This window comes from Setaria italica, chromosome III (genome assembly GCF_000263155.2).
Source record: "Setaria italica strain Yugu1 chromosome III, Setaria_italica_v2.0, whole genome shotgun sequence".
NCBI lineage: Eukaryota > Viridiplantae > Streptophyta > Magnoliopsida > Poales > Poaceae > Setaria > Setaria italica.
The window spans coordinates 12,830,811-12,844,024 of record NC_028452.1 but is presented as its reverse complement, the minus strand read 5'-3'; the positions used below and the strand labels follow the sequence as shown (position 1 = coordinate 12,844,024).

Genomic DNA, 13,214 nt, shown 5'->3' with positions numbered 1-13,214 from the left:
AAACAAACTAAATTCAATTTGTACCTTAGTGGCGAACATGCGCCAGGCATTCCATCAAAACATGCAAACCTTTTTATTCCAGGAAAACACTAGGTACATTACAACCTACAATAAGGCAAGCACTCAAATATCTCGTTCGCCGCATAACAAAAACAGTTCTCTCCCGAAGAACAAAGCTCCCTCAACATACAGTTCTCTCCCGCCGCAGGCTTTGCAAACTCATGCCGCTAATTACACTCTGCCGATGTACAACGTGCAAAAAGGGATCGCAGAAACCATTGTAGAAAATCTACCTAGCAGGCCCGAACCTCAGTCAAACGACTCGGTGGTGGTTCGCAGTTGCTTGTAAGCTTCAAGGATCCAAGGAAGCAGGAGAGCTTCCTCATGATCGGCTTCTGGCGGACCACTACTTCCACTTCAACATCACCCTTGCCGGCACCGGTGAAGGTCTCGTAGCCCTCGAGATCTGCTTCAGTTACGAAGACCAAGTCATTGCACCCGGTGGGGCTTGCTGGCCTGGGCAGCAAACTTCGACACCGAGGTAAAACAAAATGCTCGCTGTCAAACTCGGTGGTGGCGTAGCCATAAACTTCCGGGTCTGCGACAGATGCTTCACAGGATTCTTCATCAGATGTTACTGAGAAATCTTCATCTGTGCTCCGTATGGAAAGGCACCTGCTGGTCAGCATGCTAGACTGTTCGCTGGATTCCTCATAAGAAAGTGCTGAGCAGGTTGGGTTCGAGCTCTGAATCGCAAGGCATCTGGCATTGAGTGTGCTAAACGTTTTAACAGCCTGCATTAAAAAAAGTACGACAATTCAGCAACCATGGGTGGGAAATCTGGAGACTGAGTAACCACTAGCATAGATGCAGTAGAAAATAGCTGAGGTCAGATTGCATACCTCCCATTGAGCTGGCGCTAAAAGCACTCTGGGCCTCACAGATCGTGCATGATCCAAAGCTGTTTCAGGAGTCATATTCCTGTACTTTATCTGCATGTAATACATATAGTAAGTTTTATATTAATGCACAGAAACAAGGCATCTAAAGCCTAAGCGGATCAGTTTGTCCTACCAAAAAGCACAAAACTATAGTGGTGCTTCGTCCCCTTCCGGCCTTACAGTGGACATAGGTGCTACCACCTTGCATTTCATTCCCTGGAAAAAAGAGTACATATCATTAGCCCTGGCTGCCAGACTTCCGCACAGATCTTCATAGAAGATTTACTACTATATTGTTGCTAAAGCCGTGGAGCATTAGCATTGTGGTACAATGTTTCTAAGTATCTATTCATATTGGACCTAGCATGCTCAATGACGCAGAATCTCAGAGATCCATTACTATTTCCTACTGTGAATCAGTATGGTTTTTTTGACTTCTTGTTATTTGATCAAGTCAAATGGATTTGCTTTTGAGGATTATCACCAGACATCAGTACTCGGACAGCAAGGAAAGTCAAATAGGAGTGTATTAATAGAAATATTTAGAACCACTGCCAACGATAATGATGGTCAGCACAATTTAATAAGCTATCTTTCCTGCTCCTTAACTGATTAAAGAACCACCATTTTCTAACTGCACCATACGGATTAGCTCACAACATATCACATCTGACATACACCATGACAAGCGATATCAGATATCCATACTCCCTCCATTCTTGAATGCTTGATGTTGGTTAGTTCGATTTTGAACTAACCAACATCAAACACATAAGAACAGAGATAGTATAATCTCAACCTAACAGATGTAATGATTTACTTTGAAGTTGACATAATGTAAAATTACATATAAAAATAATATGAAAGCATGCTTCCCCTAAATTCTAGCAAACCACTACCACCTACTTCCTGATCTGAATTGAGCACCACAAAATTAGCATCCTAAAGCTGAGTTGGCATCTAGCAAGACATGGCATCACATAAAAGTACTTAAAACCCTCAAAGGCAAATAGAAATTGAAATCATGTTTGGCATCATGGTTCAGAAAAGACATAATACTTACGATGGATAAAATCCACTGCTCGACAAATATGCTCAAGCGAGGGGGCGAACAGGTAGTCCCTTGTGGGAATTTCAAGATGATTGATACCGTGAGACTGAAAAACAGAATTATATAATTATCTAGATCAGAAGAAATTATTATAAAACTTGCGATATATGGTGATGTACAGAACAATATCTTGCTATCTCCCTACTTCATGTCTACCAGTGCCAATTTGTCCAGGTGATTTTGCTGATTGCACAATGCATAACAAGGCAATGAAATGACATATATCATTAGATAGTCTGGCACCTTATATTTTGCAGACACATAGATGATAATGAAATATCTGCTATTTCTACAATGAGTTCAGCTTGAGCTACATATTTCCAACATAAGTGTGGTATTATCAAGGCATAGATACTTAGGTTGGAATATAGACTATAGTTCTCTCAGTCAAGTGACAACAATTATAAGTTCAGATAGAATTTATTTATTTCTTCAGCTAGAAGATGAGGTAAAGGAACATTTACCTGGTATAGGGATGTTCGAACCAGAGTTTCATAGGGTTCATTCAGTGTGACAACTCCTCTAACTCCAAGTTGCTTCAGGCGTGGAACATCGCTAGGGAACGGAACAGCACCTAGCAAAACATACTGAAGATAGAAACGGTAAGAACACCAGGTTACGATATCTATTGCAAATTAAAAATGAATGGCTACTGTTTTTCCATCACCAATTGAACTGATCAGCTCCAACGGCTGGACATATATGATACATTATTGCATTTAAAAATTGTTGCCCAATAAAAGCATGACATTGCAATTGCGATGCAAAACAGAGAAATATAACCGTACAGATAACAAGAAGTGCTCCTCAAATTTCTCGTGATGGAGAAACTTGATTTACTATTGGTGGAATACTCGAATTCAGCCTATCTGAATTAAGCTCATAATCCCTACATGCATTCTATGAAAACAGCAACACATACATAGTGCCCAGCAATACCAATAACACAAAGGCATACTGCACAGATCGAACACTGAACCAGAGCAAGCCAGAAAAGCCTGCCCAGTGGGAGAATAGTGGCACAATTCAGATATATGTTTGTATGATTCTAGTATCGATCCTTATTAGAATAAGTGTTTACAATACTAATCAGATTCCGCATATGTTTGATGAATCAAGGCCTGGAAGCCTGCCCTGGAGGAGCAGCAACTGAAAAAAACAACAACAACACAGCAATATAGCTGTCCCCAATTTTTATCAAGCTCCTAATCGCGTCCAAAACACAAACGCAATTTTCCAGAACACGAGAACACTGACGCAATTTCCAGAACACGAGAACACTGACGCAATTTCCAGAACACGAGAACACTAACGCAATTCCAGAAGATGGAGATGGAGACGGGCGGAAGATGCGCACCTGGTCGACGCTATCCCACCAGCGGAACTCGGGCTCGAACCGGTTGCGGACGACGTTGTAGAGCAGCGTGGGGTAGAACAGGAACCTCGCGCCGGCGCCGACGAGCGCGCGCTTGGCCTTCAACCGCACAACCGCGACCACCTCGCCGCCGCCCCTCGCCTCCTCCTCCCGCTCGTCGTCCTCCACCTCCAGCCCATCACGGAGCTCCCGAATCCTCATGCCCGCCCGCCCGCCCGCACGGATCGGAGCCCCAACCCGACCGGCAAACCCTAGGAGCCGACGCGCTTCGCGGTGTCCTCCCGCGCTCCTCGATTTCAGGGGAGCGGAATGGAGAGGGAGGGAGGGATTTGTGGATCGGGAGGGGTGATTAACCTACTGGCTTCGAGACGCCAAAATGGGACGGGAAGGAAGCGGGGCGGCTCAACAAAACCCAGGACGGACGATGACGGCGACGGGGAACAGGTGGCGTGTTTGGTTGCGACAAATCTGCTTTCCCCTAGGTTTAGCGCTGATCAGCGGATGAGTCAGTAATTGGCTGAGGTGTATTTTGCGGATTGGTCCTTGGATGGTTGGATAATCACCAGGGTTCATATTTAGGTCCTCCACTGTATTATACTACGCATTTGGGAAATTGGGTGCTACATGAAATCAAATGCTTAGACACCTGAAGTGCTAAGCAAACTATCATTTAGTCGTACTTTGTTATGTTGGTATTTTCTCATTTTCTAGCGTGCCATGCTAAATAACATTCGAAAATATTCACAACACAAGATAGCATGTTGGGTTTCCTGGAAATTTGTTGCTAGTAAGTTTTTGTTAGCTTATTGTAGACAAGAACCAAAGCTATGGTAACGTATGAAGATCATTGTGCCCAGGCCCCCAGTCTTTGTGTCCAAATTATTGACGGCTATAGCGTGCTTTCGCAACATGATGGCCGGAAAAATGCGCGCACATAGAACAACATTAACGTCATAGACAAGGCTGCGAATGCAAAATCGACTAATGACCGAGCCAACCAAGCACGGACCTCTAGTTTTCTTTTGCTTTTATTCAGGCGGACGTCACCTCGATGGCAACCAGCCTAATCACCGAATGAGCAAATGCAGGTCGCTTTCCGCGCGCAGCTTCCACAGATCAGTCATCACAGCGATCCAGAATTCCAGATGCCAAGCCGGCAAGCCCCGCCACATATTCCGGTTCGCGAAGAGCGGCGCTACGCTCCCGAGCCGTTAGCCGGCGTCCGATCCTGACTCGGGACCTCCTCAGCCTCCGCACGGACCGGACCCACGTCGAGACCGCTTGTGGCTTTCAGAAACCGCGTCGCCGTGACCGCGCCCGCGGCGGCGTGGCCTCGTGAGCAACTCCCGTATCCGTAGGATGAGGGATGCTAAACTCGAAGGTTACGTCGGATTAAATATGAGCTAATTATAAAATTAATTGCACAGATGAAGTTTAATTCGTGAGACGAACTTTTTCTAGAAATATGAACGAATGGAAGTTTAATTTATTAAAGCTAATTAATCCATCATTAGTAAATGGTTACTGTATCACCACATTGTCAAATCATAGACTAATTAGATTTAATAGATTCGTCTCGCGAATTAGACTCCATTTGTACAATTAGTTTTGTAATTAGACTATATTTAATACTCCTAATTAGTATCCAAACATTCGATATGACATGTACTAAAGTTTAGCAACACCCCTTGACTCTCCATTTGACTCTTTTTGAAAAAAAATTCCTCTTTTATATTAAGTTGCTCCCTCCAACAGACTATCCATTCCCCACTCTCCAAATCCTAATAGTTAGTTTCCTCTCTAAAAATTTACACTCTCCATCCACTCAGCAGCCTCTCCATTTCACACTACAACAGACTCTTCATTTCGCACTCTCCATTTTGCATATTTGACAAGTCCAACCCGCTTACTAAGTTTGAAGAGTGTGAGAGAGTATTTAGTAAGTTGGATAGGATGACCATCTAAATAACAACTCCGTTGGATCGTGATTTTTCAGCACACTTTCCAAATTTCGAAGAAGATGGCAAGGCTGTTGCCCAGCTCCCCGCCGAATTGAGGGAACCACGCATGTGTGTGTGTCTGGACTCTGCCACTCGCGGGTGGGCGCCGCGCCGCGAGTTCGTGTCAGGCGTGTCGGCCGTTTGAATTTTGCTGTGGGCTGGGCCAAAATTCGTTTTAAGCTGAGAGAGCACCCCGAACGAACGATCTCTGCAGCAGCAGAGAGAGAGAGAGAGAGAGGAGCCCAGCAGGAGCGACACAAAACGCGGCCCTCTGGCGCCGTGATACGCAATTGTGAAGCCAGCGCTGCGGCGCTGCCTCATGAAACTTGAAAGCGAGAACCTACTGTAAAGCAACAAACTTGATTGCAAAATTATCGGGCACAGTGAAAACATGTAAAACACCCAGAGCGGCTTTGTCAATAAAGTACTCTCTCCGTTCCAAATTATAAGTCATTCCAACTTTCTTGGAGAGTCAAACATTTTTATGTTTGACCAAAATTATAGAGAAAATTATAAAAGTTTATGGCACCGAATAGATATACTATGAAAATATATTTAATGAAGAAACCAATGGTACCTATTTGATATCATGAATGTTAGCACTTTATTGTATAAATTTGGTCAAACTTGAGATGATTTGACTCTCCAAGAAAGTTGGAATGACTTATAATTTGGAACGGAGGGAGTATGATGCAACTCGATCCTCGCAACATAAAAAAAATTATCTGCTTCGAAGAAAGAATTTGCATTTTGACTGCTATAACTATGTGTTGTGCTCAGGAAATGGTGTTGAGTCTGTGGAACACCTCTTCTATGTCCTCTCTCTCTCGGAAACGTGGGTAAGTTCTGAATCTCGATGTCCAAGCAGACTTGCAGCCTGTTCAATTACTGAAATTGCTCAGGCAACGGATTAATAAGCTTTCTTTCATGGAACTTTTCATTCTACTATCCTGGGAGCATCAGTGCCACTCGAAATAATGCAATTTTCAAGGAAAGACCAATATTAGTTGATATATGCAAAGGTACCTTCAAATTTGAGTTTGCCACTTTGCCATGTCATCCATCGAGCAAAGAGAAAATATTTTGCTCAGAGTGGGTAGAAGCTCTTTTGTAACTTCGACACCCCCCCCCCCTCCCCCTTTTTTTTCTTTTGCTGTACCTCTTTTGTTTCTAATATTAATACATAATCAGTAGCAGTCATGACCCCTCCTGTTCCATAAAAAATCTGATCTGATTCCCCTATGAAATGATTTCATTTCTGCTCCTATTTGTCTTACGACTACTTGAACCAAACACTATCTTAATCTAATGACGTGTGTACGAAAAGTCCCATACACATGATACATAGCAGTCTTAGTCAATGCACACTTAGATATGATGTTGGATTATTTCTCCCCCACAAAAAGGAATTTCTGGCCTGCAATTTCCAGAGCGAAGAAGAGTCTGAAGTCAACTATCTGTGGGCCCACTGCCATCCAAATCAGCACTAATCACACACAGCTACTGACCTTATGCTGGTCCCTTCAAGAGTTAGCCAACGATCGGATGGCTATCGAAGGGCCCACTTACGAGGAACTGGTTTGTGTATGTTTTCCCAGGGGGCATCGACGACCTACGCTATGTCAATTGTCAATGGGCTTGCAGAATTGTAGCGGATAGAATGTGCTGACGTGGTTGATTTTCTTTTTGGCAGTGCTGATGCAATCAATGTGCTTGGCAATTTTTTTTTCTTTGATAACAGAAACCTACGGATAGGAAATAGGGATTCAGTATATATGTATAGATGTTGGGTACTTTGCTTGTGCAATGAAGCATTCGATCATTTCAATGGCAGCAACGCTGTGTTTGTTGCTGCTTATTTTCCTCCTGCTCATCGTCACTGTCGGCTGTCGCCACCGGGGTACTCCAAGCTCACGCAGCCCAACAGCATCAGTATGCTGAACAGCTCCATGATTTACAACATTTTCAGATCCTACTGCTTGCAAATTCTCCTACATATGGTACGTAACAACTTCTTCAATATCCAGTTTGTTTAGAAATTAGAATGATTTTTTTTAAAAAAAACTGAGAATCTATAGCAGTTTCCACTGATGTCATGCAGGGTTTAGGTGCCGGTGTTTATCCTCACACTATCACTACCATACAACCATTCTAAAAAAGCTGGTTGTCCACTAGGACAAGCTTTGTACTGACTACTGCATAAAAATGTGCTGAATAGATTAAATTTTCTGTAGTCCTGATGCGATTAATAATGTGCTAAACAACTGGTATATTTTCGGTCCTTATGATAGAGGTATCTGGGAGAAATGTTACTTGTTCACCATCTAGACTAGGATTTGCTATCTATAAAGGGTACCTGTACCTAGTAGTACATAGATTTCAAAGCACAGACAGCGTGTTTGGCTCCTTGCTTGTGAAATTGAACAGTCACAATGCCGAAAAGAATGGTGGCACCGTCGTGGTTGCTGCTTATCGGCCTCGCTGCCGCTGCCACCGCCGGGGTACTTCAAGCTCGCGCACAGCCCGACAGCATTGGTATGCTCAACATCCCTCGATGATTTCACAGTTAACGTTTCATATGGCATGCACAGATTGCATAGGAATCAGAACATAGCTCTATGTGCGCCCATCCATGCAAGATTGAAGGAGAGGTGTTTTTGCGGTTGCAGGTTTCATCAGCATAGACTGTGGCCTGCCGGGGACGGCGAACTCCGTGGACGACGACACCAAGCTGTCATACGCCCCGGACGCCGCCTTCACCGAGGCCGGCACGAACCACAACATCTCTGTCGAGTACATCAAGCCGACGCTCTCCAAGCGCTACCTCAACGTGCGAAGCTTCCCCGACGGGACGCGCAACTGCTACATGCTCCAGTCCCTCGTGGCCGGGCTCAAGTACAATCTCCGCGCTGAGTTCATGTACGGCAACTACGACGGCCTCAACAGGCCGCCCATCTTCGACCTCTACGCCGGCGTCAACTTCTGGAGCAGGGTGAACGTCTCGACCCTGGACGTGGTGGGGAGGCTGGAGGTCGTCGTCGTCGTGCCGGACGATTACGTGCACGTACGTTTGCCTGGTGAACACCGGTTCGGGAACGCCGTTCATCTCCGCGCTGGAGCTGAGGCCGCTCAAGAGCTCGCTCTACCTGCAAGTGAACGCGACGCAGGGTCTGGTCCTGCTCTCCCGGCGCAACTTCGGGGCGACGGATGATTCGAACATTGTCAGGTGAGCAAAAGATCCCAGTCCATCACCTGTTTTTTTTTAATTCATGCACGCTAATCAATCCGATAAAAAGGCGCGAAATTCTTGAGCTCGAAAATAATTGGTTGGCTAGGTACCCTGACGATCCACACGACAGGATATGGCTCCCTTTTGTCAACACCGCCAAGTGGGAGGAGATATCGACGAACAACAAAGTGAGGAACCTAGACGAAGACAAATTTGAGGTGCCACTGCTAGAGAAAGCCCCTTTACCTAACCCCCTTTAGTACCGGTTGTGCAACCAGTATTGCTACTTCGGTACTAAAGGGGGTGATCAAATAATCGAGGTATTAAAAAAATAAAAAAATGAAATCTCGCCGCCCCCACCCTCCCCGCCCCCTGCCGGCCCCCGCCAGCCCCCAGCCTCCCAGGCCCTCGCCCTGCCACCGGCCCCCACCGCCCCCGCCCTGCCACCGGCCCCCGCCAACTCCCGTCGCCCGTCGCCGCCTCACCTCGCCCCGTCGCTGCTCCTCACTGCCGGTGAGGGCGAGTGGAGGGGGAGGGGAGGCAGAGGAGGAGAGGAAGGGGGTGCTGAGAGAGAGAGTAGAGAGAGAGAGAGAGAGATAGGAGGGGGGAGGCGGATGGATAAGAAGCAGCCGGGAGCGGGTAGCGGAGGGGGGATGGATAAGGCAGCGGATGGGAGCTCTTTATTACAGGGTGGGAGCTCCACCCAGTACTAAAAGTCACCCATTAGTACCGGGTGGTGCCTTAGGGTCTTTAGTACCGGGTGGAGAGCCCCCAACTAGTACTAAGGCCTGTTCGTTTTCACTGGATTGGTCTGGAATGAGACCCAATCCGGGTGGATTGAAATGGCCGGGAATGGAGTCAGGCATGGTTTGTATTCGCTGTTCGGTTAGATTTGGCCTGGCCCAGTTTGGTTTTCCCCCTCCACTCATAGCCCGGAATCATTCCCCACCTCCTCCCCTCCGGAACGGATCCTGGCCACTCGCTCGACTCGGTCTACTCTCGATCCTCCCTCTTGTTCAGCCTCCCGTCCCCGCCGGATCCGCGCCGCCGTCCCCGCCGTCTCCGACCGCCTCCGCGGGGCCCAGGAGGCCTTCGTGGTCGCCGAGGTGGCCGGCACCGCTGACATGGAGGCGTTCCTGGAGGAGCTCAAGGGCGTCGCGCTCGAGGCCAACCGCCTCCGTCGGGGCGTTCTTTCGAAGCTCGTTGCCACCGCCGGGGGTTACCAGGCAACGCTCTACCTCGAGGCGCTATCGCGCTTCGTGCTATCCATGCACGACCCCGAGGTGCTCCGCCGCTTTGACCAGTGCCACCCCTTGCCCGGTAGCTAGTCCCCCGACTTGCTCCCAAGGTCCGTGCCGTTTCTTTCTCTGTTGCTTCATTTCTTTCGTTCGTGCAAATTCTTGGTTTCTGTATTGGACACACATGGCGTTCCTATTGGTTCTGATATTCTTGTTGGTGGTCAGATTAATCTATGTTACAAGTAACTAGAGAAACAGTAGGATCAGTACATCTGGAGTGATGCGTGAGTCTGATTTCAGAGTCAGAGTGCTATTGGCTATTTACTTACTGCTTGTGCCTGTTGATCATGCAGGCATCTTTGAGAAGCACGAGATGGGGTAGCAAGTGCTGGGCAACGAGGACCAAACCAAGAAGACAAAGTATAAAATTGTATGATACTCTTGTCCCAGTTAGATACAATTGGGTACAGATACAATGGCTGCTTCCCAACATGCAATTTTTCATATCTGATGCTCATGAGAGCTCATGTTCTTCTTCACTTGTGTTTTGGCAGTGGCCAGTTGGGTGGTAGGTGGTGGTGAGCGACTCGAAAACGTTTGCAGCAGCGTCCTGTGGGCAGCTGCGCCTCGTGGATCCGACTTGGACTCCAATTTCCCCCCAAGGAACCATGTCGCCAGCAGTGACGCCTCAGTATTAACCCTCCTGAGAATTGACTTGATACCAAATCTTTCATGACCTGTTTGTTATGACCTGTTCGTTTTGAGTGGATTGGTAGGATTAAATCCGGCCAGATTGAGCGACACAAGTGGAATCACTCAAACCGGGTCTGGAAGTAATCCTGGCCGGAAGCCAATCCGGCTGAAATGAACGAGGCCTAAAGGGGATCACGGGGGACTCCTGAGATACTATCTGTTAGATCCAGTATTAATGTGAGTATTAGTATCGGGTAAAAAACCAACCGATACTAAGGGTTAGGACCAATGCCTAGTTTTTCGTAGAACTCTTTTACGGTGCACAATACTACGCTATACTATTGTTCGAAAAGGACTCGTATGTAAGGATCCGACGGTTGAGATTAATTGTATACTACTAAAACCTTAAGCTGTAGTATAGGTAGTATGCATGAGTAGTATGGGTAGTATAAGGGTATTATTGGAAATATGTAAAATGACATTGTTGTAATAGATCAAATCAAATCTTTGTTAATTATAATCTTATTTCTTTTTATTCCTCCTCATTTCCAATTGGTCGCAGGTTGCGACTGGGGCTCCTCATTTCCAATCGGTCACAGGCTCCTCTAGGGCTGCAATGGGGCGGCGGCGCCAACTCCCTAGCGGCGGTCAATGGAGACTCTGGCGGTCGGTGACGACTATGCGGCGGGCGGCGGCGACTCCGCAGTTCAGGAGATGTGCGCCGCGCTGCTGCTCCACGGTACCTAGGGTTGAAATGGGGCGGCGGCGGTGACTCTGCGGTGGATATTCCAACGGTCAGCGGCGACTCCGCGGTTTAGGAGATGCGCGCCGCGTTGCTGCTCCACGGCGGCGCGGGCTTCGACGCCCGGAGGTCGGTCGGCGCCGCGGCGAAGCGCGCAGCCCGGCTCGAGGAGGCTGCCGGCGCGCAGTGTGCGCCACCCGTGGCAATTCCTTCGTTGGGTTTGCCGTCGGCGACCGGCTGGTCAACCACGGATTCAAATTCGTGAGGTATGTAAAAATTGGCCAGATAGATTGGGATGTTGCCAGAGAGGTTATTGTAGGAGAGATCCGGTGTTTCCATGCTCGCTAACTTGCCATAAGAATTTGGAATCAAATCTTGAATCGAGTTGTGTGATAAATTGAGGTGGGTTAGCATCTGTAGTTGTCCGAATGAATCTGGAAGGTCACCGAGTAGCTGGTTGGTAGAGAGATATATCTTGTTTATTGTGTTCAAGCTTCCTATATCATCTTTGAGAGTACCGATCAAGTGATTGTTTGAGATATCAAGTTCGATAAGGTTGTGAAGATTAAATAAACTCTGTGGTATGGTTGAAGACAACTGGTTATGGGACATAGAAATGCGTTGTTATTTAGGGAAAACAAAAGTTAAACTACCTTGAGGAATATGATATTGCCAATGAGTTCCTATTAACATCTAAACTAGTGATCTCCACGTAGAAATGAAATGAACTTGATTGGTTTGGAATACTCGATCATCATAGATAATGAAGTAAACACGGAAAAAATGGAATGTAATCTATTTTTCATTGTCTTCCATCGTGTATGTCTCCTCGGCATCGGTAGCTTTGTATCCTGGACTTCCTTTCACTTTGTTCCACGCATAGTTAACCAATGTGACAGCTAGCTTGAGCCTGAAATTAGTCATATCCTTCTGCACATAACAAATACAAATGCCTGTTAGCTGTAGTGTAAGATGGGCATATATTGGGTTGCTAAATTTGTGTTGTTCAACTTACCTGTGTGAATAAGGAAGATAATTTTTTTTCCGGTCCAAAGCTCCATGAATTTCACCGTGAATAGTCCACACGATGTACCGCGAGATTATTTGGTATTTACACAAGTTAGGAAGTACTAATTATGGGAACCCGAATATATTGACAAGTGTTGATGTGCTTGTACTTGTCAATCTGGATTGTCCTTTTGATGCATTCAATGACTGGCCATTCTTTGACTTGGGTGTCCTTCCACCTATGTTCTTTGATCAATTGTAGGTCTGCAAGGCGTTTCATACGGTTCTGCAACCCTTGCAACTGAGTTCAATACAATCATCAGTGGTTGAGGTAATCATGTATAATTTGTTATTAAGTAGTCGGTACCAGATTATTAGTGTCTCACCAGTTGATGTAGTTGTGGCCGGCGAGTGGCAGTCCCCTTGGAGTCAAGTACCTGAATGACACCCTTACGACCATTGATGACCACCAAATACCAATGACAATCTTTAATGTTGATTGGAAAGAAGACCTGAAAAACTTGTTTTGTTAGATGTTTGCCTGCGCCAAATCAACCTTATATAGTTGTAATAGGATGCAAGCTGTACCATGTCATTGTTGAGATAAGTTAATGTCTGATATAAATGGAAGTTGCCTTCTTCTTTATTTCGTAATGAAGCGATGGTATCCCCACATATCATGTTGGCATTGTAAGTTGTCTCTAGATAGGCATATCCATCTTCCCTTTTGTTGATACTAGGTTGTGCTTTTAGTAATCGGATGTAAGCATTCATAACCTTTACTTGCAAGTTAAACATCTTTAGATTGTAATGTTGAAATAGAATATTTTTATGTAGAGATATACTAACCGAATCATTCAGGAACATTTCACTATTG

At 46.1% G+C, this 13,214-nt stretch overlaps 1 protein-coding gene and 1 pseudogene across 1 annotated transcript; one reads left to right on the top strand and one right to left on the bottom strand.

Moving 5' to 3' along the window:
- Positions 1–49: 49 nt before the first annotated feature.
- Positions 50–3,873, bottom strand: LOC101763625 (putative dual specificity protein phosphatase DSP8). The gene is made up of 6 exons (XM_004961386.3): positions 3,410–3,873; positions 2,517–2,639; positions 2,005–2,098; positions 1,075–1,157; positions 903–992; positions 50–794 (listed from the first exon to the last, which is right to left on the bottom strand). The coding sequence occupies exons 1-6, from the start codon at positions 3,626–3,628 to the stop codon at positions 294–296; spliced, it is 1,110 nt and encodes a 369-aa protein (XP_004961443.1). The 5' UTR covers positions 3,629–3,873; the 3' UTR covers positions 50–293.
- A 3,986-nt stretch (positions 3,874–7,859) lies between these two features.
- LOC101756747 overlaps positions 7,860–13,214 on the top strand; it is a 45,800-nt pseudogene continuing 40,445 nt past the window's right edge.